Source organism: Nylanderia fulva, unplaced genomic scaffold (assembly GCF_048542155.1).
Source record: "Nylanderia fulva isolate GAGA-0341 unplaced genomic scaffold, ASM4854215v1 Scaffold13, whole genome shotgun sequence".
Lineage (NCBI taxonomy): Eukaryota > Metazoa > Arthropoda > Insecta > Hymenoptera > Formicidae > Nylanderia > Nylanderia fulva.
This window is the reverse complement of record NW_028189518.1, coordinates 5,873,359-5,900,144: the sequence shown is the minus strand read 5'-3', so window position 1 is coordinate 5,900,144 and position 26,786 is coordinate 5,873,359. Positions and strand designations below refer to the sequence as shown.

Genomic DNA, 26,786 nt, shown 5'->3' with positions numbered 1-26,786 from the left:
ATTTGTAATAATAAATCTAATAATATACTTTAGAATATTAATGTATATTTCTCTGTATAAAATATAAGATTCAATCTTCCTGAAGAAAGAGTCAACTGCACAATGAGATCCAATAGTGAGATCTATCTCGTCTGCTTAGCAGGCCTTTGGAGACAATATTATACAAGGATAAAAATTGACGATTATAGCCAAATGAGTGCCTGCAGCGATCATGCAGCCTTTTAAAGGGAAAAGGGATGTCTCACATCGGTAGCCATGGCAGTGTCGGTCTCGGAGCGTGCGCTCAGATAAGACATGGATGATTTCTTCCGAGTCAAGGGTACGCTTCTACGTCGGAGTCTCAGCGCGTCCTTTTCGGTCCCTCCATACATGGCGACGTGCGTCGCGATTTCAATGTCTGTCTTAATCAGCGTGTTCATCAACTGCAAGGAGACTTACGCGTCAGTTCTCACGATTCCCTATATTTACATTCGATTTCGTGCGTCGTTTTTGGCCCGGACGTATTGCGTGGTCTTTCATCCTCGAGGAGGAGAGAGAAAGAGCGAAAGGAAGAGTGGAAGTTGACAGTGCGATCGGTGGACTTACAGAGCGAAAAAAGAGTAGTAATGATGGCATACATGAGAAGATTTTGATTGCAATCTTTGTATGAGAAAAAAATTTGCTGCTTGGCTATAAAGTAATCTGTCAAATCGAAATGCTCTCTTTTACAATATTTTTCAAAAAAATTTCAAAATATTATATATTTTTATATATATAATAAAAGATTCCATATGTATGTAAATATGTAAATAATAAGATAACAATATTATTAAATATTTGGACTTTTTCAGGCTTTGATAAACTATATACAATAACTATACATAACTAATATAATTTTATTGGGAGATTAGTGAAATGTAGCATAAAAACCTTAATTGTGAATCAAAATTTCACAGCGTAATTGCACTCAATTGCTTTCATTCCAAAATTCTTGAAAAAACAAAATAATCTGATACATATATAAATTTTCTTATTTACATACCTCCGAAACAGTCATTCTCCTTCTTCGTCGTTCTTTTTCGTGCTCTTGAAAGCGTTTCTTTTCTTTGTTCTCAGCTTCACTGTCAGGAATCAAATCGGTAACATCATCGTCATCGAGATCGTCAAACATGTAATAGTCACCCGATCTGATAGCTAATTGTAAAAAAGAAATTATCGATTTTTAATCAGTTATTTGTTATACGAAGTTTTAACAAAAGCCATGCATATGGATGGTGACAATATAATTAAAAGAAAGTGCAAAAACATTTGAGGCAATTGACTATTAGATTGTAATTTTAGTATAGTCATTATACATTTCAATGCTAAGAATACAAAAATGTACACGTAAAGATGTGAATAGATAATTACAGAATTTATGGATACAATAGCCACTTTAAATTATACACAAGCTTTTATGTTTATAGACTGTACATTTTATATACAAGTTAGACTCTCTATATGGAATAAATCTAGAATCATTGGGATCGGTTAGTAGAGCAATGCACAGATAGCTGTAATATACATTTACCCTCTCTGTTAGTCTTCGGCGTACGATATTTGTATAATGGCCGTGTTCCTGGATAGAGTTCATCTAATAAAAAGACACAAAAAATAAAATAAAGATAGAAAAGCTACAAAAAGTTAGCAATATCAGTATAGAACACATAATATATTACAATATGTATATCAAGTAATTGAATTCTTCGATTCTGCTGTTGATGAGATTGCTGTATAAAAAATTGTAATTTATTAATAAAATAAAGATTTATACATATATATAAAAGCTAAGAAAAAATATATTAATAAGAATACACAATAAATCATAAATTATACATGTATGCTAAGAAATTTATTAAATTTTATTATAAGATTTATCATTATATAAATGATAACAGATACGATGGATAACTATGATAAAAGAAATAAGAAATAATAGAGAGAATGATAAAAAAAAAACAAATATGCATAAAACCTGCAAATATAAAAATTTATATACATTAATATTAATTCTGTTGAGTCATATCGTACGTCTCATCAAATAGTATGTTTGAACTACGTAAAAAAAAAAGAAGGAAATACTCCTACCGCTCCTAACAAGACGAGACCAACATCAGACAATGTAAAGTGTTTCGTGAAAGATCTAGTGCAGGCGTGAAGAAGCGTATGTATAAGACATCGTAGCACACTGGCGACGAAGAGATTGTTGCAGATGAGCGATTACAGGTATGATGCGAGTGCGGGGAACGAGAGACCGTCGAGATGATCGATTGACGCGGAGTCTGCAGCTCGTTCATCCACGGTGGACCGCTCGGGAAGCTGGATTGACGCCGATGCCGTATGGAAGACGTTAGCGATCGATCGGTCGGAGCTCGATCGTAAGGCGGGGGCGAGAAGACCGGAAACGTCTCGTCTGGCGACGGTCCCCGAGGATTCAACTCGCTACTGGGTGGTGAACCGAACGAGATACGGGTCGGTTCGAGATAGCCCTCGAGGCTGACCGTCATAACGGCGGAATTTGGCGTGGGAGCCTGCAATAGAGACGCCGCTCGTGGCGTCAGCGGAGGTGGCTCTTCGTCATCCTCGTCCAGAGGCGTCTGATATCCTTGCGGAGGCGTATGATCCGATACGCAAGAGCTCACGCTGGAAGATCTCGCCAGCGGCGCCTGTCCCTCTTTTTCACGCATCAAAGATACAGATACATTGGATATTATATTTCTGCCGCATATGTAATGAATACGTTGCAGCAACGAAAGGGAGATCATGACATTGCGGAAAGTTATAAATTTGATATTAAGGAATTATTTGTTAGCGTAGAACTGAAGATAATTGATATTTATGTAGAGAATGTTGATTCTTGAAAAATTGTTTATAACTTATCTAGTTTAAAAGTTAGAACATTTGTAATTATTAAAATAGAATATGGAGTTTAGGAGCTTTTTAAAATTAGAATTACTTCTTGATAAAATATATTTTCTATATAAATGTTATTTAAAATTATTATTAAGAAAGAATTGCCTTACCGACTTTGTGAGCCTGAAGTTCTCTGTAAGCTGGTCTCTGTATTCTTTGCTGATTAGCCTTAATCTTGTCCATTTTAAATTTCAGTTTTTCTAAAACTGTTTTCTCCACATTCTCTTGAATATGTATACGCTTCTGATGAAGCTCTTCGAGAAGTTCAGCGCCACGAGACGCTAGAATGCTCATGGCTTTTGTCTCATCGACTATATGGAAAAAATAGTAGCTTTTAAAGAGTCGTTTCTGTATTAAAAGAAAACAAAGACATAGTCCATCCCAGACCATGCCAATATCTTCTCCAGCAACGGTACACTCTGCTGGATCCAGCAGTTCGCTGGAGCTCTTGAACTTTTTCAGACACGCGATACCAAGCAACTGCACCAGCCAACAGACTGAGGTTTCGAGCTAATCATAAAATAATTTAATAATTTTTATACACTCTTTTTATGTATTTTTAATTTTTGTAAATTATATTTTCAACGATTTTAATTATTATCTTAATTGATTTCAAAATTTTCTTTGATATAAAGAAACATGCTACTTTTACAAAAATACAATTAAAATTTATACAAAAAATTTACCTCTTTGATGAGGACGCAACCCACACCTTGAAGTAAAGCTTTCAAAAAAATAACAATGACGTTGTATCCGATCAGTAGATTCCACCATTTTAAGATAGTTCTCATCGGTCTCAAATAAAAATCGCTTCCTTGCCAAAGAAATATGAATGCTCCTATGAGATAACCGAGCGAGAAAAGATTCGTTCTTTTCGTTCCAGCCAGAAACATGATCGACAACGTCACCCACATGAGACTCATCATGCAACCGCGTTTAATTATGTCCAGCCATGATTGAATATGCGACACATAATCCTTGATAGGATTGACAAAATTTGGTTTTTCCATATCTTGGAAGACTGAGTAATTGTGACCAGCTACGAAATCTCTGCCAGATTGTAAGCTTTGTTGTTCGATATAAAAGACTAGACTTTGCCGTACGATCATCATTAATAAGATAAAATCACCTGAGTGCAAAATAAAGAGAGACACATATGTAACAATGTTGCCTTTTCGATCAATTTGAAGAATAAAATTAATAAAACTTACAAATTAATTTTTTGGAATTCGGTGGATAATCTGGATCAGGAAGATACATCCATTCCTGCAACCTTCTCATTACGTCAGACTCGCTCCACGGATATTCTAAGACAAATAAAAAAATAAAATATTTACTTATTTTATTTAATTCGAAGAATTTATATTTATCATCATATATTACCTATACAAAGCCATGAAGGTGGAGCCACAACAATAGCATATTGAATAGGTAGAAGAATAATGGCAAACATTCTAAAACAAGGCCAGATACGCGCGACTGTTTTTCTCTTTAATGGGAAAAATAGTAACAGCCACACGCTATATAAAACAGAATAAAAGTCTAGTCTCGTGCCGATTAGCGTAACAATCCCGATGAGACACATCTCAAGACCGAATTTATAAAAACCGTAGTTGAAAAGGAACTTTAAGCACTCTGGCACCCCCTTATCAGCATCCGCTCTAGTAATTGTCGGAAACATTACTTGAGGAGTTTCCAATGATTCTCCCTTACTATGACGATAAAACCATTGACGAATTCTAATAATTTTTCTGAAAGTTGTCACAGTAACGATGCCAATATAGCCTTTTAATAGATCTGGAAGTCTACCCGGCCCCGCTTTTTTCATCCCGAACCATTCGGCTATGTTGTAGACAGTAGTATTATTGTTTGCATATTGCTGATTGCTCTCTTCTCCGTATCTCTAAAATTATTCAAAATAATATGTAAAATTAAACTAAAAGAAAAAAAATATCTTTTGTTGTAATAAAGTATATGTAATAGTTTTAATTTTTACAGTGCAGTTAACGTTCCAGTTATCATGATTGATGTATTTGATTTGATATAACATTTTGGTGACCACTAATAGTGATATTATCACAGACATAACATTAATTGCATTTATTTGGATGTTTCTTTTGAAATTGATCATCACAACTACGGCGACGATGAAGAAAAAATTTATTGCGCATACCTGGAACACACGCATACAAATTTATTTATGCAATAAATTTATTATTTACTTATAAATTAATATATAATTTAATCTTACAATATCGTAATAAATTATAGAAAATTTTACTTACATCATTGATACACAAGAGTACGAATGAAATAAAAATAATTTTCTGCATGTGAATTTCCAGAAAGAGCCAAGTGTAATTGTAAAAATTTTCTATATGTTCCGCTATTCTTCGAAATAGCTCAATTCTTTCTAGTTTTGACATATCTGTAAGAAATTTTGAACGCATTTGATAAAATTTCATAATGTTAAAAAGATGATAATAATCGGTAAAGAAAATAAATGATAAGCATATATACGTTTCAACTGCTTCAATGTATATATCGTATGATTTTCGTTTTCAGTAAGCGTAACATCAGACGGTGAAGTTATTGGAATATTTAAGCTAGGCGAGTGTCCTAGACTGGAACGCCTAAATGAACTTTCAGGCCTATGATGAAAAATATATTTGTAGATGTTGTCATTATATATAATCACAAATACATTATGATATAATGATATAATATTATATAATTTTATTGTTTTTTACGCGTACTGTAATCTGTCAATATTGGTGACATTGAGGAAATCCTTATGGAAATAATGAATCTGAAGTACTGTGATGATGACGAAAAACGTTGGCGTCAGCAATCTCACGAATAAGTCTTTGGTCTCGTAGATCTCCAATCCAATATCCATTTGTCTAAAATAATAACCGAATAAATGCGTTCATTGAGAAGAAGATCTAAATGAGTAATAAATGGGATAATAATTACTCACAAATCTTGATCTATACCGAGATAATCCCAATATTTCGGAAAATTTTGGAACTGATAAGTATAAACGAGAATCAGCATGGCAATCGAATATCCAATGACAGTTAACCAGAATACATACATCATTCTTCTCCACGCTATCCACGATATCTGAAATTTTACGCATCATTTATTTATAATATATCTTAATAAATTTTAAATGTATATTTATAAGCATAGGAATCAAATGAGACACCTGGAATGTGATGACAAAGATGAGGAACAGCGACATGTAAACAATTCTAAAGACCGTCATACGTTCGCCCGTTATGCCGCAAATAAATAACATAATTGCTACCACGGCAATCCAGAATTTTGTCAAGAGATTTTTCAATAATTTTCCAACATTTTTCATAAATTTGCTCTTGATTTCTGGCTCATCGTGACTCATGGCAGTTGTGGCTGTCGAAACAGACACGTGTAACGGCGCTACCATATCCCTCAGAGTGGAAGATCTCTGTTGCCGTTTTCGTTCTGCCATATATTGTCTCATAGTAATCCAAAACATGGATATAAATAGACACTATAAATGAATAAATAAAATTCTGCCTTATATATTTTACATTTTTATACGTATAATATACGACTTATAAAATATGTAAAATGTAAATTTATAAGAATTTTAATCTATATTTTATAAGATGTAAAATTTTTAAATAATTGCAAATTATTAATTAAACGAATTTTTATTTGTGGAAGATATACCTTAACTATTAGATGCCAACGACTTTGCTCATCGGCTTTGCTGAAGCCAATTTCAGAAATTTCTACACCACTTACGACTCTTGGCAATTCTTCGTCGTTTAAATCCATACTATACACATATTGTCCGAGGAGTAGAAGAGTTGCATAAAACACAATGAAGGGAGAGCACTTCATCATGGAAGCACGTTTATCAGGAACCATCCATAAAATTAATGCCCATAGAAGTAGAACGAATGTCGCCCAGCTGTGATACATTATACTCCATGTCTGAAAGACGACAAAAATGACAAGACAATTCTTCAATTTATTTTTGTTCGTAATCTTGATTTTTTGATTATTCAAAAATGCTCACCATCATTATTATGTTTGTAGCTAAATATGATGAATTGACTATTAATTGAAAGATGGAATATACTGCCATAATTATTTGTTCGACGATACCTGGCATCTCATCAGGCACTCCTAATTTATGAAATCATTAATTAATAATTTTTAATTGTTTATGCATTTTATCGTATATTTTAATATTTATATCATTACCTTCACTGAGACTTTGCATTTGTATGCTGTCGTCCTGATGACCGTCCTGGACAATGATACTTCCAGTAGTAGAATCTTGAAGAAGACCCGTTCTTCCAGATCCAAACCGCATCAACTGAATAGATAAAATCATTTTATTTCTTTTTTGAATATTTTTCAATATAACCAAAATACTATTTTATATTTCTATATCATATATTTTATATTACCATGTATATTCTCTCTTTCTTACTTCTTACACTAAACTAACATATTTTTAATAAGTTATCGTGCGAATAAATGCAGGCTCATACAAAGTGTAACAATATATGCATTTACCTTTACCAGTTTATTAAATTATTAATAATGATGATCGCGTGTGTAAAAATTAATCTCAAAAGATTAATTCGCGCAAATGTACGCTGGATTTCACGATTATTTGCACGAATAAAATCTTGAATTGTTTAACCGAGTTTATTTGTGTCACATGCACCAGAAAAGTGAATTGTTAGTAAATAATTAAGCATGCATATTCAATTGATATACGTACAGGTGTTCGCTCATCGATTGTTGGTAACGACGAATCTACGACCGGCTTCTAAAACAATGGCAAACTAAACATAGCAGCATCCAAACGGAAAAGAATTTTGCTCAGCATTAAATAACAACCGCACATCTGGAAGGCGATAGCAAATAAGAACACAAAAAGTATTTAAAAATATAGGCGAAACATTTTTTTACATAGAATAGTTTTTAGCAAAAACTTAGGCAGAGATTTTTGAAGCTACGTGAACCTGTCAGTACCTTCCCGAATCGAAATTATTTATATAAGTGCAACATTGTTGGATATATGTTCAATACAATATAAAAAATGCATTAAAAGATATGTTATATATAATTAGTAGGAATTAAATAAAAATGCATAACAGAAGTATTATAGAATCATGAAATATAAATGAAGATATTATCAAGAAAAGATTGAATAATTATACATATAAAAATGGTATCAAAAATGAATGAAATAATTAAAAAAAGAATTCAAATATACCAAACATACTTGAAAGATATATTTAAAAATTTGGCAGTGAAAATTTCGAGAAGTTAGTGACGTCCTTACAGAAATAGGCAAGATTTGGAAAAATAGATTTACAATAGAAAACTATACAATTTTGACATTCAATGTCATATCAGCGAGAACAAATCTGAAATAAAATATAGCTGACAAAAAGAAAAAGTTGCATAATCACAGATACATAGAAGCACCAATTGTATATTAAATCGATTCATGTGAGACGAATCCTTACGCGAGCCTTACGTCGCGCTGATTGCCATCTTTGGGAAGGTGTTCTGCGTCTGATGGACACGTGTCTGGACAATGCAGTGTCCAGATTTTCCAGACTGCCACTTAATTGGTTCGTTTTCTTCGCCTGTAATGCCTCGTTAGTAGAAGCAAGATACTTTCAACAAAGTTTTCCACAAATCACAATCGGCAAAATCGCCAAAATTATAATTATAAATTTGGAAACTTGCATTTTTTTTAAATATTGAATTATATCTGCTCTATGAATAAGTCATACCTTTCTTTTTTTATTTACAGAAACATTGTATCGAATTAAAATTAACCATAATTATAATAATAATTTTGATGTTATATTTATCCTGATTGTAATATTTAAATTAAATAGTTATTGTAAAGACATTAACTTTGTAAAAAATTCATATTTTGCAAAGAAAATATAAACGATTTCATATTTGGCGAATTATTATAATTAGTAAATTATTTATAATTAGTAAATTCTCAGTTACATAGACATAAGTTAGTTTAAAGTTTTGTTAGATGATCAGCTGTTATTTGCTAATGTTAATGCTAATGTTAATTATTCCTTTTCCACAAACAGGTTAATTATGTATACACGCAACAGAGAGATAACGTATAGTTTGGAACAGTAAAGGGCTTTAAATTTAAAATATACCCAAGTTGCAGAAAAAATTTTGATATAAAGAGGAAACACCACTTGACGTAATACTTCTAATAAAAGATTTAATATATTGTATAGAGAGATATTTAATCACATTGCTATTTTTCTAATTAAATATCATTAATCACAATACGAAATTTTTATTGATCTAGACTAACATTATAGCTTTTTCTATAGAAGTTATAAATTTGAATCTAAATATATGTATAACTTGTATTTATTATATTCTTTTTAATATTAAAATAAAAAAATTTGTTAATAATACATTAATTTAAATAGTTCTAATGTAATTTGCATTAAAAATACAACTATTTCGCACTAAATAACCAAAGCTCTAAGTAACAAAAAATACATTAAAAATATTGCAATCTATAATATTATCGATCTAGTAATATGATATAATAGCAATATTATGATCTTTATATACACTATATTCTAATCTTTTCTCTGATTAGCAGTATTAATAATTTAAAAGAAATAATCATTCTTTACAATATGATAATTATCTAATTAAATTGAAAAAATATTTGAACTCACCGGTTTCCTATTGAGAAACTGCGATTGCAATGCGAGGACGTAATACAGCCAGAAGAGTCTCAAAGCGTATCCATAAATTAACCAATCAGCATCATCTGTATATTTCACATCCCTCGGATCGGTAGTGCAGTTTGTGTGATAAACTGCAACAAGGGCCAAGTAACGTGACCAAGCGCTTGATACGGGAATAATTTCCTGAGGCCACTCGTTTTGATAGGCGAGTAACGCGACGATATGAATGATTACGATAACCATGATAATTCTACAAATCACGGCAAATTTTTTTTGCAATTCTTTATTGCAAGCCCAGCATGTGGCGGCGCCGAGAAACACCAGGAAGTAGAAAGCCGCTTCTATTGATGGTCTCAAGGCCGCGACACAGCACAAGGACGCCAGGACGACGTAGGTTCCGATACCTCCCAGGAAGTTGATTATCTAAATCATGGATGTGCGTAGGCGTAAGTTATCTTCGGTCAGATATTGATTTCTTTTTCGCCGAGTTCAATGTCGGAAATACAATTTAGACTAAAGGATTTAGAGTAATTTTGATTGAAAAATTTGCATAACGCAAATACAATATAACACTTTAAATATATTAATTATATTAATTAAGAAATTCTCTTTAGATTAAATATATAATTTTTCTTCCCGTCACGGGAATATAATTACCTTCGTGGTGCTATCTTCCGTTTTTTTCTGCTTATTTTCCTGGCGAAGAGAAGGATCATCTTCCTCCTCGCTAACACGTTTTTGCGTAAGAAAACGACATATAAAATATATGATGAGTACAGTCGGTAAGACTATAAATTCCGGCGTCAGCCAGTAAAATACTTCCCATACAGATGCGCTATCTAATCTGACAAAGCCTATGTGTCTGAAAATCTTCTCTAGAAATTCGCCTGAAAGTGAGAATTTATTTATAGTGTTTGGAATTTAAGATGCGTGCGTATTTTTAAATCTCATGTAATTCGATTTCTTGAGTGAAATGATGTATAGATTTATTTGTTCATTTAGGAAATTTATAGATTTATTTTCTAAATATATGTAAAGAGAGAGATAATATATTTTTGCATCAGAGTGTAGCTTACAGTTTTGCAGGAAGTGTCCGTAGGGCGGTAATGACAGGAGAACAATGTGAAAGGTGATCTGAGCTATGGCTATAATAAAAGCTAAGCAGATGCAACTCTTCAGATATATTCCCGTGTGACCTGCCATAGTTCTGTGTGTCGGTATTGGGACCATAGGAGAATATAGCATCAATCCCAGATAGATGATCGACAGTCCCACTGGTCTCCATATCGTACCTATAAAATTCAAACTTATTTCTATCAAATTTGCATTTTTTAATTGCGATATAATTAATAGAATATTTGATGCTATGATACATATACACAAACATGTAATTTAAACTAAGAGTTTCTAGAGTTGAAACAAAATCTAAAGGAGATATTAAATTTAAAAATAAGGATTTTAAAATAAATGCCAGCTTTAAGTTTTGTTATATAAAAAGAAGAGAGAAAGAAAATTAAATATTTTTTTAAATTTAATCTCAAAATAATAAAAATATTGACAAATCTTTTGTTGAAACTTATACTATCTTATTTCAATTATAGCATAATTTATTTTACATTGTTTCGCTTTCATAACTTTATAAGAGAGACCTTCCTTCGACGGATGAGATATATAACAGCACATATATAAAAACACGTGCAGCTGTTGATATGATTGTTCCACATTTACGAAAAGGTCATTTATGATGAGATAGGAATTATTCGTCACACAAGCAATAACAATGAGCTAGAAAGTGACATTTCAACCCCTCCGAGTATTTTCACATGATTTTTTCATTTTTATTTATTCGTATTTAAATCAAATTTCGTATTTTTTTAAACGATATTTGATTTAAGAAATTTATATGTTTAAGAAAATATTAAATATTTTATTATAGATATGTATTACATTAAGTTGATGAGCTAAACGAATCAGTTTTTCTAGATATAAATGTATTATATTTTTCTAGCATACATATTGTATTTATAATCTATAATTGATTTAATGAGCACCCGGTATATATCAGTATAGCAAACATATATGCGATAATTAATGCGAATCATTGTAGGGAGTTTAGTCTGCCGACGATAATTACTTTTGCATCATGGAGTGTTACAAATGTTTCACAAATGAGTGCGAGTTATTTGTTCATTCAAATGTGTTATATATTATAATATAACTTCCTGGCATTTGTGTTATCTGAATTCTTCCAAATATTTGTACGAATACCATATCATTTTCGTCAGCAGCTCTCTAGAAACTTACTCGTTCTATTCGTGGCACATGTTAAATTTGCCCGACACACCTAAATAACTACATTGTGTAGTTGCCAAGCGAAATTTTTCAACTTGTGCACAAAATTCGGCTAATTATTGCAACAACTTCACTGTGATTTTTTTTAAATCAATATTTTTATGACGTAGAAAATTCCAGTCTTTTTCTCTTTTTATAATCTATAATAATTATTCTTATATTTTTAATATTATGCGACATTTTTAAGAAAAAAATTTTTATTACTCCATCGATTTAAATATTTATTATTATCTACTTTTTAAGGAGTTAACACATATATAGAATTGCTAATATAAAAAATATACTAATTATTAATTTTTTTAGCTTACAACAATGATATATTAAACTAACAAATATAGTTTAATTCCCGATTATCAAGAAATATAAGATATTAATTTTTACTTTCAGCAGTTCGTACGTACATCATGGATAATAATCGCAGAAAAGATATTAAAATCGTTGTAGGCTACTTCTGTCATATGTATACATATAATTTATATATTTAGTGAACGAAGTCAAAGGTTTATAAGACTAATTTCTTTCACAGCACAAAACCCACTTCGGAAATAAGGCTACGTTATGTTAATAATCTTTTTGAATATTCTTATGAAACACAAAGTCATGGTTAAGTGTTATTAAAATCTGATGTTGCGTGCTTCTTTACATTATATTTAATTAGTCCGTGTAATGTTTACTTTGCACACAAATGAAGAAATAAAAATAATTTTTTTTTGTATTATTTCGATAACATTGTTAAACATTTTTTATTTTTACGCAAAAATTAAAATCTAATCTTAAAAAATAGATAAATTATAGCACATTATCTCTTTGTAATTTAATATAAATTATCATATTATTTGGATCTTTGGCATTCTTATTTTCTCTTATATTTTTATGAAATAATTAAAAATATATTAGGTATTCAATATTACAATAAATGCTATCGTGTTTTTATTAAACAATAAATTTGTTTTAATAAACTTAAATTATCGAATAATATCCTATTTTTAATAAGAAAACATACTTAGAGCTTTTTTCGTATATTTGTACTTTGATATGTCATTAAATGTTTGTTTTAACAAAATTAGAAAATCTTACTTTGGTATGATATGGGTAGACGAGTTCAAGCGCTTATCTCTAATTATAGAATACTCTTCAAGCCGCTTAGACACATATGTTCAGGATGCCAATGTGAAACAATGTAGAACGAAAATATCTCGTTTTTCTTTATCTATTTATTTTTTGAAGCATATTATATATATTTACATATTTATAGTAAGATAAAAGTGAGTTAAAATATATAATTAAAATTAGAATTTGTTTTTGTCAGTTTAAATATACATATAGGTACTCATTTCTGATAAATCTATTTTTTGTATATATCTTTTAGTTATACTTTTTAATTTATTAAAAAAATAAACCGAAAAAGTTAATAAATCTAATAAAGATAAAAGAAAATATTTCGAAGTATAAACATTTCTTAAAAATTGATAAATATTTATATAGATATTAAAATTTAAAAAGAAAAAATAAAAAATAATAAAATACGTAAAGGATATATATAGCATACACGTAATCATCAAAAGAAGTTTTATATCGTGGAATGTACAATTATTTATCTGCTGTCATATAGCTATATAACTTAATTAGCATAAAAGCAATATGATTATGCAAAATATAAATATCAATCCAAGTCAAATTCTTTGCTTCTTGTCTATTTTTTATTTTATTGCGCAATATATCAACTGGCATTTTATGTTTTTCGTTTTACTGGTTTCTATTAAATATGTTTATTAATAAAAAAATTATCATTAAACTAATTTATCAGAAATGATGATTGTTATATTATATAATATCAATGATTGCATTGTAATTTCATCATATTGTAGTTTCTTCTAAGAATGTCTAAAAACATATTTAATTACAAAGAAAAGTAATAACATTTTTCTGAGATAGCAATAAATATGCAAAAAATATAATAACTATAAAAAGTAGTGCAAACGTGTAGCAATATTTGATACTTTATTTTTATCTACTTGTATTGCTTCCTAATCACAAGTTCCAGCAAGCCATTTATCGTTTGCAAGATAAGAGAGAGAGAGAGAGAGAGAGAGAGAGAGAGAGGAAAACAAACTAGAAAAAAGAGTTATGTAAATGAGACTTACATCCGGCCAAAATAACTGGTAGAACGACCCTGAGAAGGGCCACGTTCAGCCAGTATTTCGCCATGCTTCGAACTGTCTGGATGGCCTTTCACTCTGAAACAAAGAAGCAAGAAAGGATGAGTGGCTGAGTAAAATAAATTTTTACGGGAACACTTTTAAAAAGCATTTCTGGAAATTTTATGACACAAACTCATTTGAATCGATAAAACTCTGCCGCAGTTGAACATCTTTAACTTGATTTTGCCAAGATACGCAATGCCGACATTCCGCACTACGCTCTTCGCTTTATGATCGTTCTGTCTCTTTCAGATCTGAAATCTTTTTCATAAACCGGTTTTCATCGTTACGTTTTCACGTTCGTTGACATGTTCCTCAGGCTGTCGCATCGCATTGCTAGCTGCTCTTGTATAATTCTATTGTATAGCCATGGTACGAGAACTGAATTGATACAATAAAGATCCAAAGTTATTCACAATTATTTATGCGCAATACAAAATAATCTTATAATTTTATGTGACAGTAATCATTAAGTTTTGCCTATAATTTTACGATAACTATTATAATTTTAGATTGCTCTATTATTGGTAACAATTACACATGTGTTATTTGACAGCTGCGTGCATAATTTTGTTATTAAGCTATAGGAACGAGTAGCGGCTGGAAATTCCCGAAATGATTTGCCTTCTAAGCAATTCTAGGAAAAGAAACAAGTATGTTTTTGGTTGTGAGAGGATTCAGCAAAAAGAGGCGCGCCCACATTAATTACGAGCCAATTACATAGGGACGACATTGCTGAGAGGTGCGCCGGTTACGCTTTTATCGTATAAAGATGTGAGCATAAATGTTGTAGTACGTGACAGAAAGGGAGAAAAATATGACGTTGCGTGACGATATTAGTTCCACTATGAGCGATATCAATCAATTTCGTTGTATAATTTTATGAGACTCGACAGCTGTTCTTTCAGAGTGTTATGTATGCATAAAGAAGAAAAAAAGTATAATAATATGATGAGATGAAGGATGAATGCGATAATTGAGAAAAACGTTAATCATTTTCTTTAATTACAATGTCCGATCTGATTTCTTTGCACGCAATGTGTATTCTTTGCAAGAATAATATAAAATTAATAAGAAATATTACAATGAATTTATTGTAAGATTTAAGAGTAATTTTTTGGTAAAGACGAGAAAATACATATCGAATGTCAGATAAGGCGCGTCTAATGGCTTTACTTATTGAACTGCCTGTGGAAGACAGAATGGGTGCAGCACAACGTCCCCCTTGTGATAAATAATATCTAGATTGACAACAGCATATATACCTAGTATGATTCATCTATAGATATCATTATTTCTTTTATCAAGACATTGAAGTTAAATTATTGATAACGTTATTTCTTTCTACATTTTTCAAGTAACTTTTCAGAATTTATGTACGTAATTCAAAATCAATTGCAAATAATAACAAATGTAACATAAATGCATATACCTTAATCACGTATGTGTTACACGTCATACACGTGTCGTATTTTAATTAGCTATTTAACTTGATTGTTTGCTTATTGTTAAGATTCAAAGTATTCTTTTCAAATTCTATTCAAATACGCAGAGATGTTAGAATTCTATGAATAAAAAATATGCTTTTTACTTATAAAAAAAGTTTTAAAAAATTTATATAATTATATAATATAATCAATGTCACATATAATCGCTATATATTGTACAATAAGAATTATTGAACTTATCATTATTTAAATTTAATTAATGTGATTATAATGGCTTAAAAATTATTATATAAATATAAAGAAATATATTCTAATCTAAAATAATAAGCAGATGGTAAATTATAATGTTGCTGAAGGAGAATCGCCGGCATTTGTCGTAATTGATTATGCATTACGAATAATTGATTTTGTCTGGCTATTGGCCAAGCTATAATGCGATAATGTATTTGAATCAGAATTATTTTTAATCAAGGCTGAGGAATAAATATTCATTCAAATGTATGTTATATTACGTAAAAAGATGTAAACAGCTCTTTGTGATATTATTTCACATGTTTTTTTATTTTTAATATTTTATGTTAATTTTCTTGGCGTTTATTATTCTCTTGTTAAGTATATGCCTAATATGGAATATTATGTTTAGATTTAATTGTGTAGTAACAATAAGCAAAAAATACATTTGTATATCAAGTTAATGTATTTTGTATGCACATCAACGTGTTGCATGTCACGAGGAGTTAATCAAGAGAATGCACAACCTTAAGAACTAAATTGCACTGTAAAACACACACATTAAACTAGATTTTTACATGTTTTGATTAATTATCAAGATAAATCGTTTTAATGTTCAAAAATATTCTGAAATTGACAAAATTATTCAATAATTTTAAATTGTTTAGGCTAGTTTCTACATAATTATTTCGAATAATTTAATAAATTATATTAAGTTAAAAATATACTACAAAATGACAAAGATCTATTATGTTAAAAAATATGGTTGTTTTTTTATAAAACAGACATTTATTCATTAATTATGGACTATTAATAAAATATATAAGAGAACTAATAATGATTGATATTCATTATCGTAATATAGTTACAGCATACATATATCATGTTGCAATCATTAAATAAAAGTATATATAACTAATGAATTACAAAATGCAATAACCATTTAATTTTTTAAGTAACACACACACACACACAAGATCCTTTATAATAATTATTTTATTTATTAATAATTAATTTAAAGCAAAGTAAAATGTTTGATTCGTTTCTATCACTGTGTGAAAAAATTATTTGGTAATAACGGACTTGTGTGTGCGATTAAATTACTTAATTTTTTATGAGCTTCTTATCTTACACGCAGTAATAATCTCACTTACGCGTGGGAGTCCTTGTGTATTCAGTTGTGCGATATAATTCGCAGATATCACCAAATGCAAAAGTGTATATATATTTTAAACATTGTGTTAGTTTTAATTAAAATTACAAATAACATTTCAAGTTTCAAATTACAGTAACACATTTTCTATAAAAATAATAAAATTTGATAATGTAGATAGTTCAATGCAATCTTGAATTCTGCTTATCTTTTTACTGATAATAATTGTTAATATTTAAAATTGAGAAAATTGTTTTTACATTTTATGATTTATGATTTATCTAGAAGTTTTGAGGTTTATTCTTAATATATAAGAAACGAGTGTAAATATATAAAATATACAAATCTACATCAAGATTAAAAATATTGTTTTGAGAGAGGAATTTAATAGAAATTGTTTTCACAAAGCTATTTTTACTAGGTATACGAACGGTTGAATCAGCATTGCAAATGATCTTGGCAATGACATATATTTACGATGGCTCATATTTCCGTTTACCATTATCATCAACAATGCCGGTAAGGTGCGATAATTTGCATCTGCATTGTTATTTTACTATTTTCACTGTTTTTTACTGATTTTTATTGATCTTTTTGAATTACAAAACAAATCTCGCAATCTCTTGTACAGTTATTTATCTCTACACACTTTTACTTTCTTATACATTCATTTATTACATTCTATTTATTACTCTAAAATCAGTTTGTAACCATTAGAGAAGTCTTGAGTATAAATATATATATAAGAAAACAAATACAAATTATTTTAAATAGTACAATGACAAATTTATTATGCAATCTATCAAGTTATCTTCTGTGGTATATTATTAATCCATTGTTTGAACAAAAATCTCTTTAGGACACATGCTCGTGTTATTTTCAAACAGTCTTCTTCAAACATTCCAATGTTTGGATTACCAGTATTTGTTGACTTTTGACGTTATAAAGTAGGAAGAAGACTGTTTGAAAATAACACGAGCATGTGTCCTAAAGAGATTTTTGTCTGTGGACAGATTTTCAACGTCAGCATTTTGTATAGCGACGAAGCAAACCGTTGTAGTGGGAAATGCGATGCGTACCTTATGCGAGCACACAAATGCACCTTTTCAGAGCATCCCCTTTCAAGGGCTCTCTCCCAGCTGTCCTTAGGTCGATCGAATTTCAAAGGGAGCAACATACGCTTCCCGGCACACTTTTCGTAGAAGCAACACACTGTCAATCACTGCCTCACTGATACATCTTATATGCACAAACTTAATTGCTGCTACTCCGTTATGGTTTCATGAATGACAACTCTCGTGCACACCCACGTGCTCGTCTATTACTACTCTACTACTCGTCGGAGCATCGACCAGCGGTCGCATCTGATTTTAGCCGTTCACCGATGTCTGGCAACGTCTGGTTTGCCATCGACTAACTGACCATCCAGACGCTTAGCCAAGGCTAAGCCTGATACCCGCATTTGCTGGCGTACAACGAGGTACCGGGGCCTAACGTGCATGCGCGGAATCTTATGCGTCATCGACAATCTCGTACACTAATGCGATTCTTTTTCCTCTTATCCAGCATTTTTGTTAATCATAATTCAATTAAAAAATATTTTCTTGCGTTAGTTTTAATATATTTTTAATTTATTTTTAATATATAGTATTATATAGATTAAATAAACCGTCACGTGATTCGTTCCTTATATGTTCTGTGAAATGTCTATGTATAGTTGAAATATCTATTACGAAATATAATAGACATGAGATTAAAAAATATAACATTACATATTTTCTTCTTGATATTATCAATTTATTATCAATTTATTATCAATTTATTATAAAATTTCTTACAAGATAATTGAAGCAGTCCAATGCCTACTATGATGTTGTAATCTTCACAGAGATGGCGTCTAACGCACCTTATTTTATGTTGAACTGAAGAGAAGGAATTGAGCTACCGTATATATTATGCATAATATGCATATGTAATTGTATGAAAATTATGTATAATTACATACAATGTGTACAGTTGTACATAATTTATTTATAAAAAACAAATGTAAGATCTGTATGAATACAAGGCCATGTAAATTTGTTATTTCAGATTTTAAATCAGTCTTTCATATATAAAGATATTATTGTTTAAATATCTAACTGTTTCATCATGTAATGAAAAACTGCGAGTATCGAGAAGCTGAATCCCAATGGTATGCAAGTCGCTTTAATCCATGCCCATGCACTGCAAGTATCCATTTTAATCGCATTAATGATTTCTTAATTTAAAACACTGTATCACTAAAATATTATTACTGTCTATAGTTAAATGCGAACGTGAAATACAGTTTAAAATGCTTGAATAATGCGTGAAAAATATATTTTTAAACATACATCTATAGCGCATAAGCATATATTGCAATTTTAATATCTACTTTTATATTTGTATCTACTTGGCAGTTTTTTTCTTTTGTACGCAGATGCATAGAACAATTAAAAATATATTTTTAAATGTCAAAAATATATTTTTAATTATTGTTAAACATCACGGAATATATAAATGTCAGCAAAACAAGCGTATAAAAATACAGTCGATTTTCTACATGACTCAATTAATTCATCATTGTCATGATAATTACAATTTACAAATTTTTTATAATTCAAACATTACTAATATGTAATGTAGCTTATGTAATTAACAAAGGAACATAATAATTTCATAAATCTACGGAAGGGTGGGGAAAGAGTAAATGAATTAATTACGCGCATGGAAAAAAACATTAGATTACTCGTAAGGATTATTTGAGATTGTGTAACGTTCTGTTGGGAGAGATCCACTGTCATAGATTATTACAGGTTTTAGTGGAACATCATCGCTATCTGTTTTTGTCTGCTCGATTTTGAAGACCACATCCTCACCATTGACCACCTACGACAAAAATTATTTAAAATGTCAACAAGAATATGTTTAAGCAAGAAACAAAATATATTTTTAAATAATAATAAGGTAATAATAAATTATTAATTTTATATATATATATATATATATTGTAAAATAATCATTCTTAAAACCATTAAAACCAATTGTATTACTTTTCCAAATACTGTGTGATGATCATCTAGCCAAGGTGTTGCTACGGTAGTAATGAAAAATTGGCAACCGTTGGTATTCTCCCCAGAATTTGCCATGCTGACAAACAACGGTCCGCTGTGCTTCACCTCAAAGGTCTCATCATCGAAATATTTACCGTAAATACTGATGGAGCCAGTACCGTCGCCTTTTTCAACATCGCCACCTATAATATATATGAATACAAGCACAATGATAATTTATACGCAGTATTTAGGATTTTTTATATTCACAGGCATATAGCAGTGTGACCTTGTATCATGAACTTCTTTATCACGCGATGAAATTTGGTCCCTACATACTTTTTTCCAGCTACACCGGTGGTAGCAAAAGTCATAAAATTTTTTACCGTTTTCGGTGCGATATCGCCAAACAAGCCGATAATAATTCTTCCAACTGGATTATTATCAATCATGATATCAAAATATACTTGATCGGTGACTTGGAATGTTTCCGCCTGAAACCGAATAAACTTTTTTTTTTTTTTTTTTTTTTTTTTTTTAGTATTTACATGTTTCTCTCATGCAAATGATATGCAACACATGTCAATAATTAATAAGTTACCTTGCTAGGGAAAAAAGCAATGATAAACGTAAAAAAATAAATTGGCATATTGAATAATTCAAGGAGCGGCAAGATGATATGAAAGATGATAAGATAATCGTAAGTATAGCTGACACTAACAGAAGTGATACAGAATAGACTCATCAATTTAATACATTCACAGGATCCGTGATACAGTTTAAATTGGTATTCGTAAAAAAATTGCTTGCGTGCAAATTTTTATATTATATTTTTATTTTTATATATGCGTACATGCATACGCTCGTTTACCAAAGCGTAACGATCAGGGAAACCTTATAATATATAAAGGCAACACGTTTGACCTATTACATTTCACCTATCTATTCATTTCTACTGTGCAATTTATATGTACATGTATTTCTCAGGCATTATATTAAACAAATGGAGCTTATCATAAAATAGTATCCAAGTTTCATCATTTATATGCCAATATTATTTAATTAATTGATGTTAAATCGAATTTTTTTTTTATTATTGGAATCATAAAATATCTTTTTAAAATTAATGCTTAATCTGTGCAATTTAAAATTCCATACAATCAAACAAAATCCACAATTAATTGGATTTTTTTTATTGCATTGATTGTGAGTTTTTTATTTTATAAAACATGCACGATACAAAGAAGTGTCAATTGTCAAACGTCCTTAGTTGCAATTTGATACAAAGTATATCGATATAAAAAATTAATGTGATAAATGACTAGTTTCTACTTTGTATTGTCGGATGGTTAAGGTCATGTATTAACGGTATCCGAAAAATGCAGTTACGCGATTGGAAAAGGTATAATAAAAATGTAATAAAGGTTTTAAGAGCACACACAGTAAAAACGGTACCTCAATGGTCGAGGCAGCAGTCACAAGAATAATGATCGTCAACAGGCACTTCATGGTTTTATGGTTTCGTCTCAATTATGCAATGTTCTATAATGATATGGACGTAAAGCGGCACGGTTTTTTTTTATTAATCGCGGTGCAGTCGTGTTATAAGTTGCAATCACGGTTGAGATGCGCGAGAACAAGATGCAGAGGCGGTTCTGCCCGCGTTTTGCGCCGTCGTCGGCAGCTACGTCGACGCCCTAAATTGAATAAAGTGACCAATGTAGTGTATCAATGGATCGATTACGACGACGAATTCTTGCACTGTGCGATAGCGTCTAGAATCTACAGATGGTTGCACGACGAAAATATGCAAACAAAATAACATAAAAAATCACGTTCACCACTCTTTTCAAAATTATTTTGTTTTAGATTTATATAGAATCATCAGAAAAATCAGAAAAATTTTTTAAAGAAACTAATAATATATATGTACATATGGATATAAAATTAAATATATATTATATATGTTACAATGTTTTTATAAACTGTGTCTATGTGTCTTTTAGAAACTATTGTTTTTTATTTTGTCATAAATTGTTTCATGATTTTATGAAGAGATAAAGATGAAAAAAAAAATATAATTAAGAAGAATAACAAGCATGATTAATGAAAAATTAATATCTATCAAAATTTTACTTTTACTTATCGATACTGTAGATTTATTGATCTGTTGCGTTAGAGAACATTAAACAAAATCTTTCATTCGGAGGTCAAAGATCTGCGAGGCGCGATAATAGCGGGTTCGAGAGTCTTCGGATCTTCGATCGAGGAGTCCCGTTATCCCCGATCATCGACCGTATTATAAAAGCTATGTATGCCCTTCTCTTAAAGACAGTTTTGGTGAAGATGAACAACGACGGACTGCTGCGAATAAAGTGTGCAAAATGGATGACACTGACAATGATGACAATCATCGTCGTCGTCGTCGACGCGTCTATTCTCGAACATGGAATCAGAGAATATGTGGATAGTAATATCACATACACACTCAGTGAAGGCAAAAAGGAATCAAAGGATCTTGATAAACGAATCACCTATGAAGGGGATCAAGTATGGAGGATCCACAAAGAAAATAGTTCTGTGGACGAATTGGTGCAACGTTACGACGAATATGGTTGTACGTAATAAAACTTTATGTTTCAACAGAATCTTTTATTGCCAATTTAAAAGAATTGTCAGGCTAATGGAAAAAACAATAGTTAAATACAATTATTTATTTTAACAGCATATTCTATATGGTCTAATAATGTATCGGCCTCTGATATTTTTGTGCAAAGAAATATGGTTGATAATATAGGCTCATTATTCAAAAGCTACAATGTGAAATATGAAATTTTGATCGACGATGTAGAGAGAGCAATAAAGGAAGAAAACCCTCCTCTTTCGCAAGAAGCTCAAGAGGAACTCGAAGGACGCAAAGGTTTGAATCTTTTTTTACATTTTGTATTATAATTGTAATTTATAGTTTTATCCTTAACATAATGGAAATTTTTATTGTAATTATGCTGCGAGCGAGGGGACGGAATACAATCTTGTCAATGAGAGTAATGACTTTTTAAAACTGATGGATGATTTCTCAAACAATGATGAGAGATTATTTAGACACAAAAAATTACATATTAATTTATCATATATACGTTGCTTAATATTTTAAGTAGCATTTCTATTAATAGCTTACGCAATCAATTATGACTGCTTTTATTTCTTATGCTTCACTATTTATATATCGCTTTTTACCATTTTTCTTCACCCTTTGATAATTTTATTAATAATAAATAAAAGCAATTACTATGTTGTAATTGAATTTATTCTACAGATATTAATAAAACTTATGAAGAAAGCTATATTATTTGGTTAGTTTAGTCATTGCTTCAGTTTGTAAATCGCATAAAAACATCAAAACATCAAAAAGTTCTTATTTTAAAAACGATATATTATATATAAGTAGCAATTTATTAATTGTTAATTGTGGATTAAGTTATTTATGTAAAGTTACAAATCGAATAATTGTATTGTGATGAGTTTTTTCTGATTGTGAGAATTGTGATACTATTGACAATATTCTATTTTATTCAAATTTTTAATTATTTTTTAATTATAATAAATTACACACGTAGTATCTTTAGTATTTATAATAATCGAGACATGTGTAGAATGTTGTAAATACTTGTAGATTAAACTATATATATATATATATATATTTACATATAAATTCGTTGTTGACGAAATCTTAGTCAATGATTGTAATGTAATAACAATTAAATAATTATTCTCTAATAGATTTATTATAAGAAGATAATTTTTAAAAAATTTTATTATTTTTACGTTGAGATATATCATCATTGAGGCATTTCTTATGTCTGATGCATACGTGTCTCAAGAACATGATAACATTGATAAGCGATTATAAATAACATTATCAAATTTCGAAGTTTTTTTTCCATGAGAGGAAATGATCGAATACGAATCGAGGTAATCGACCTCGAACGAATACCATCCGGTAACCCGGTTCCGCTTCAATGCTGATTAACATTAACAGTTATACTTCACGTGCATGCAAGGTGTACGTAAAGCACGAACGTAGTCTTCGCACGTACATGCGTTTTGTGGCATTTCGACGTTTTCTCGCGATCGTTTGCATACTCGATCGACCCGGTCTCGAATATCCGTTATCCAGTAAGGATACGACGAGATTCGATTAAATCGTGCTCCGTAAGAAACCGTTTCAACATTTACAACACAACGTTATTTCCTTAAGGAGGATCACTAAATCACGTTGCGACTTAAGCTATATTAGAATCAGTGTTGTGCTTACAATTAGATGATTTTTAAATTAGCTAGATAAAGATGAGATCAAAATATGTAAATTCATCTTAGATAATAAGATGAAGATAATTTTGTTTTTAATATATCTGGATAAAAGAGATAAAATTATATGGCGATTCATCTAGATAATTTTCTAGATAATAATTTTGAAGACTGCTTATGTAAGCACAGTTATAAAAAATGTAAATTATAAAAGGAGGCTATAAAAATATATATGCATTCATATTTTTATTTATAAATTTTTATTGCTTACTGCTTAAATTCTACTATTTAAGTATTTTTATGTGCTATGATTCTAAATCAAAATGATCTAAAAATTATTCTAGATAATTTAGTAAAAATAATATTTTTTTCATCTAAGATACAGATATATTGTAGATCATACATATTTTTATTATCTATATAAAGATAAGATGACGCCAAAGTTTCATCATCTGATCATCTCTATAATTTTATTTAAATAACAGCAAACACTGAATCGTTAATTCCGTTCACCAAAGTGAGGCTTTCAGTCATTTTTTAGCTCGTTATGCTTGGTGGCAGGAAGTCAGAAGTAAATATCCTCGTCCTCTTCGTTATCCCGTAGCTATTGTACACGGTGGAGGTGTTCCTTGGCATTTTAGGGGTGAGCTTCTCAAGCGCAAATAATCCGCTTCGTCGATTCAGAACGGTGCTTTATATGTAGTGTGTACGAGTATATTGAAATATTCATAATAACAAATGAAAAAATGCTTTTGCCTTATAAATCTACATACTATATCGAGCTGAATTTACGAAGCGGTTGTAAAGTAAGCGTACAAAGGGACAGAACGTACAATCTCTGAATAATCTTGAAGCTATATGCACCAGGTCATCGAATGGAGTGGACGACGTATCATCCATTGATTGATATATATGGTTATTTGGATTTTCTCGCTCAAACTTATCCTGAATTTTGCTCCGTTCAGACGATTGGAAATTCAATCGAAGGTCGGCCCCTTAAGGTATTATACTTGCGTCTAATTTAGACATTTTGGACATTTATCCCGATATTCATAGAAAATTTATAAAGATTTATTAATGCTCTAGGTCCTAAGAATTAGCAACGGTAACCCGAATGCGCCAGCAATCTGGATCGATGGTGGCATTCACGCCCGTGAATGGATATCACCGGCATCTGTGACATATATTATCGATTATTTGGTGGAAAACTGGAGTCAAACCATGGAAACTGAATATTATATTCTTCCTGTTGTTAATCCAGACGGATATGTATATAGTCAGACGGTTGATCGTTTATGGAGGAAAAATAGAAGGAAAGCGGGCTACGGCGTAGGGTGCTCTGGTGTTGACTTAAATCGCAACTTTGGATATCGATGGGGCGGCAAGGGTACGAGCAAAGATATTTGCCGTGAAACATATTCTGGTACTAAACCTTTCTCCGAACCAGAAACAAGTGCCATTCGAAACTTTTTTGAAATCAGCTCAGCAAATTTCAAGGTCGGTTAATATATTTCACATTTAATTTGCACAAGTTTTTATTTATTTTGCTTACATTGTTCTATTTATTGCTTTTAAAATATACACTAATTGATAACATAAAAATGCTATTAAACATTATTCCTAAAAAAATATAATCACATTTCACCAATTTTTAATTAAAAATAATACTTGAAGAAATAATAAAATTATTACAAACTTCTAACCGTCTACGTTCAATGTAGACAATTCAATTTTTCAATCTTACACCTTAGTGTTAATTTCATATTAAAGTTCGAAATGTATGAATAGTTATAAATATATGTATATATATATATATATATATATATATATAAATTATATTTATATATATATATATATAAATTAATTAACTCTCAATTATTTTTCTCAGGCGTATTTGACTTTTCATTCTTATGGCCAATATATTTTATATCCATGGGGCTATGATACACGTCTTCCACCCGATTACGTTGATCTTGATAAGGTCGGTCGTCAAGCAGCAACGGCTATGAAAAAGGCAGGAGGTGCTGGCAGTGTCTATACAGTTGGAAACAGCGCAACAACACTTTATCCAGCTAGCGGAGGATCTGATGACTGGGCAAAGGCACTGCTAAAGCTAAAATACACATATACAGTTGAATTAAGAGACACTGGAAAATACGGATTTATCCTCCCTGCGCGTTACATTATACCTACGGCAAAGGAGGCGCTTGCTGTGGTAGAAGTAGTTACGGAAGCTTGCAAAGCGGCGTAATTAATAATCGAATTATTAATTAAGGATGTAAAATTAATTGAAGATTTATAGACGTAAAATTGATTAAAGA

The 26,786-nt window shown here is 30.5% G+C and overlaps 3 protein-coding genes across 12 annotated transcripts in view; 1 reads left to right on the top strand and 2 right to left on the bottom strand.

The window, feature by feature from the left end:
• Positions 1 to 18,562, bottom strand: part of Piezo (piezo type mechanosensitive ion channel component) — a 28,468-nt gene extending 9,906 nt beyond the window's left edge. For 3 of the 10 annotated variants that reach the window (XM_085479865.1, XM_085479868.1, XM_085479871.1), the window contains exons 1-23: positions 18,163 to 18,562; positions 14,195 to 14,287; positions 10,775 to 10,990; positions 10,356 to 10,585; positions 9,687 to 10,121; positions 8,475 to 8,606; positions 7,721 to 7,768; positions 7,192 to 7,306; positions 7,004 to 7,113; positions 6,652 to 6,918; positions 6,143 to 6,469; positions 5,912 to 6,057; positions 5,688 to 5,834; positions 5,452 to 5,582; positions 5,217 to 5,359; positions 4,928 to 5,104; positions 4,315 to 4,834; positions 4,143 to 4,238; positions 3,618 to 4,060; positions 3,042 to 3,441; positions 1,550 to 1,612; positions 1,022 to 1,173; positions 246 to 422 (exon numbers count right to left, since the gene is read on the bottom strand). In XM_085479865.1, the coding sequence (XP_085335991.1) occupies positions 246 to 422; positions 1,022 to 1,173; positions 1,550 to 1,612; positions 3,042 to 3,441; positions 3,618 to 4,060; positions 4,143 to 4,238; positions 4,315 to 4,834; positions 4,928 to 5,104; positions 5,217 to 5,359; positions 5,452 to 5,582; positions 5,688 to 5,834; positions 5,912 to 6,057; positions 6,143 to 6,469; positions 6,652 to 6,918; positions 7,004 to 7,113; positions 7,192 to 7,306; positions 7,721 to 7,768; positions 8,475 to 8,606; positions 9,687 to 10,121; positions 10,356 to 10,585; positions 10,775 to 10,990; positions 14,195 to 14,258 (4,539 nt within the window). In that variant the 5' untranslated portion in view covers positions 14,259 to 14,287; positions 18,163 to 18,562. The remainder of the gene's footprint in view (positions 1 to 245; positions 423 to 1,021; positions 1,174 to 1,549; positions 1,613 to 3,041; positions 3,442 to 3,617; positions 4,061 to 4,142; positions 4,239 to 4,314; positions 4,835 to 4,927; positions 5,105 to 5,216; positions 5,360 to 5,451; positions 5,583 to 5,687; positions 5,835 to 5,911; positions 6,058 to 6,142; positions 6,470 to 6,651; positions 6,919 to 7,003; positions 7,114 to 7,191; positions 7,307 to 7,720; positions 7,769 to 8,474; positions 8,607 to 9,686; positions 10,122 to 10,355; positions 10,586 to 10,774; positions 10,991 to 14,194; positions 14,288 to 18,162) is intronic. The other 7 variants (XM_085479866.1, XM_029320895.2, XM_085479872.1 and 4 more) reach the window with 7 other exon arrangements.
• A 296-nt stretch (positions 18,563 to 18,858) lies between these two features.
• On the bottom strand, positions 18,859 to 21,843 carry LOC114944815 (peptidyl-prolyl cis-trans isomerase, rhodopsin-specific isozyme). Its single transcript, XM_029320864.2, has 5 exons — positions 21,613 to 21,843; positions 20,447 to 20,651; positions 20,158 to 20,360; positions 19,854 to 19,993; positions 18,859 to 19,309 (listed from the first exon to the last, which is right to left on the bottom strand). Exons 1-5 carry the CDS (start codon positions 21,664 to 21,666, stop codon positions 19,213 to 19,215), a joined length of 699 nt encoding a protein of 232 aa, XP_029176697.1. The 5' UTR covers positions 21,667 to 21,843; the 3' UTR covers positions 18,859 to 19,212.
• Positions 21,844 to 22,431: 588 nt separating this feature from the next.
• LOC114944833 (carboxypeptidase B) lies at positions 22,432 to 26,760 on the top strand. Its single transcript, XM_029320887.1, has 5 exons — positions 22,432 to 22,774; positions 22,883 to 23,077; positions 25,333 to 25,466; positions 25,552 to 25,962; positions 26,354 to 26,760. Exons 1-5 carry the CDS (start codon positions 22,468 to 22,470, stop codon positions 26,714 to 26,716), a joined length of 1,410 nt encoding a protein of 469 aa, XP_029176720.1. The 5' UTR covers positions 22,432 to 22,467; the 3' UTR covers positions 26,717 to 26,760.
• The last annotated feature ends 26 nt before the right edge of the window (positions 26,761 to 26,786 follow it).

Excerpts from the sequence above, each read along its gene's own strand:
- LOC114944815 (XM_029320864.2), bottom strand. The coding sequence starts at position 21,666 with ATGAAGTGCCTGTTGACGATCATTATTCTTGTGACTGCTGCCTCGACC. Across the intron at positions 20,652-21,612 it reads CTGCTGCCTCGACCATTGAG|GCGGAAACATTCCAAGTCAC; the intron begins GTACCGTTTTTA and ends ATTCGGTTTCAG. Across the intron at positions 20,361-20,446 it reads AAAGAAGTTCATGATACAAG|GTGGCGATGTTGAAAAAGGC; the intron begins GTCACACTGCTA and ends TATATATTATAG.
- LOC114944833 (XM_029320887.1), top strand. The coding sequence starts at position 22,468 with ATGTATGCCCTTCTCTTAAAGACAGTTTTGGTGAAGATGAACAACGAC. Across the intron at positions 23,078-25,332 it reads GGAACTCGAAGGACGCAAAG|GTCATCGAATGGAGTGGACG; the intron begins GTTTGAATCTTT and ends TATATGCACCAG. Across the intron at positions 25,963-26,353 it reads TCAGCTCAGCAAATTTCAAG|GCGTATTTGACTTTTCATTC; the intron begins GTCGGTTAATAT and ends TATTTTTCTCAG.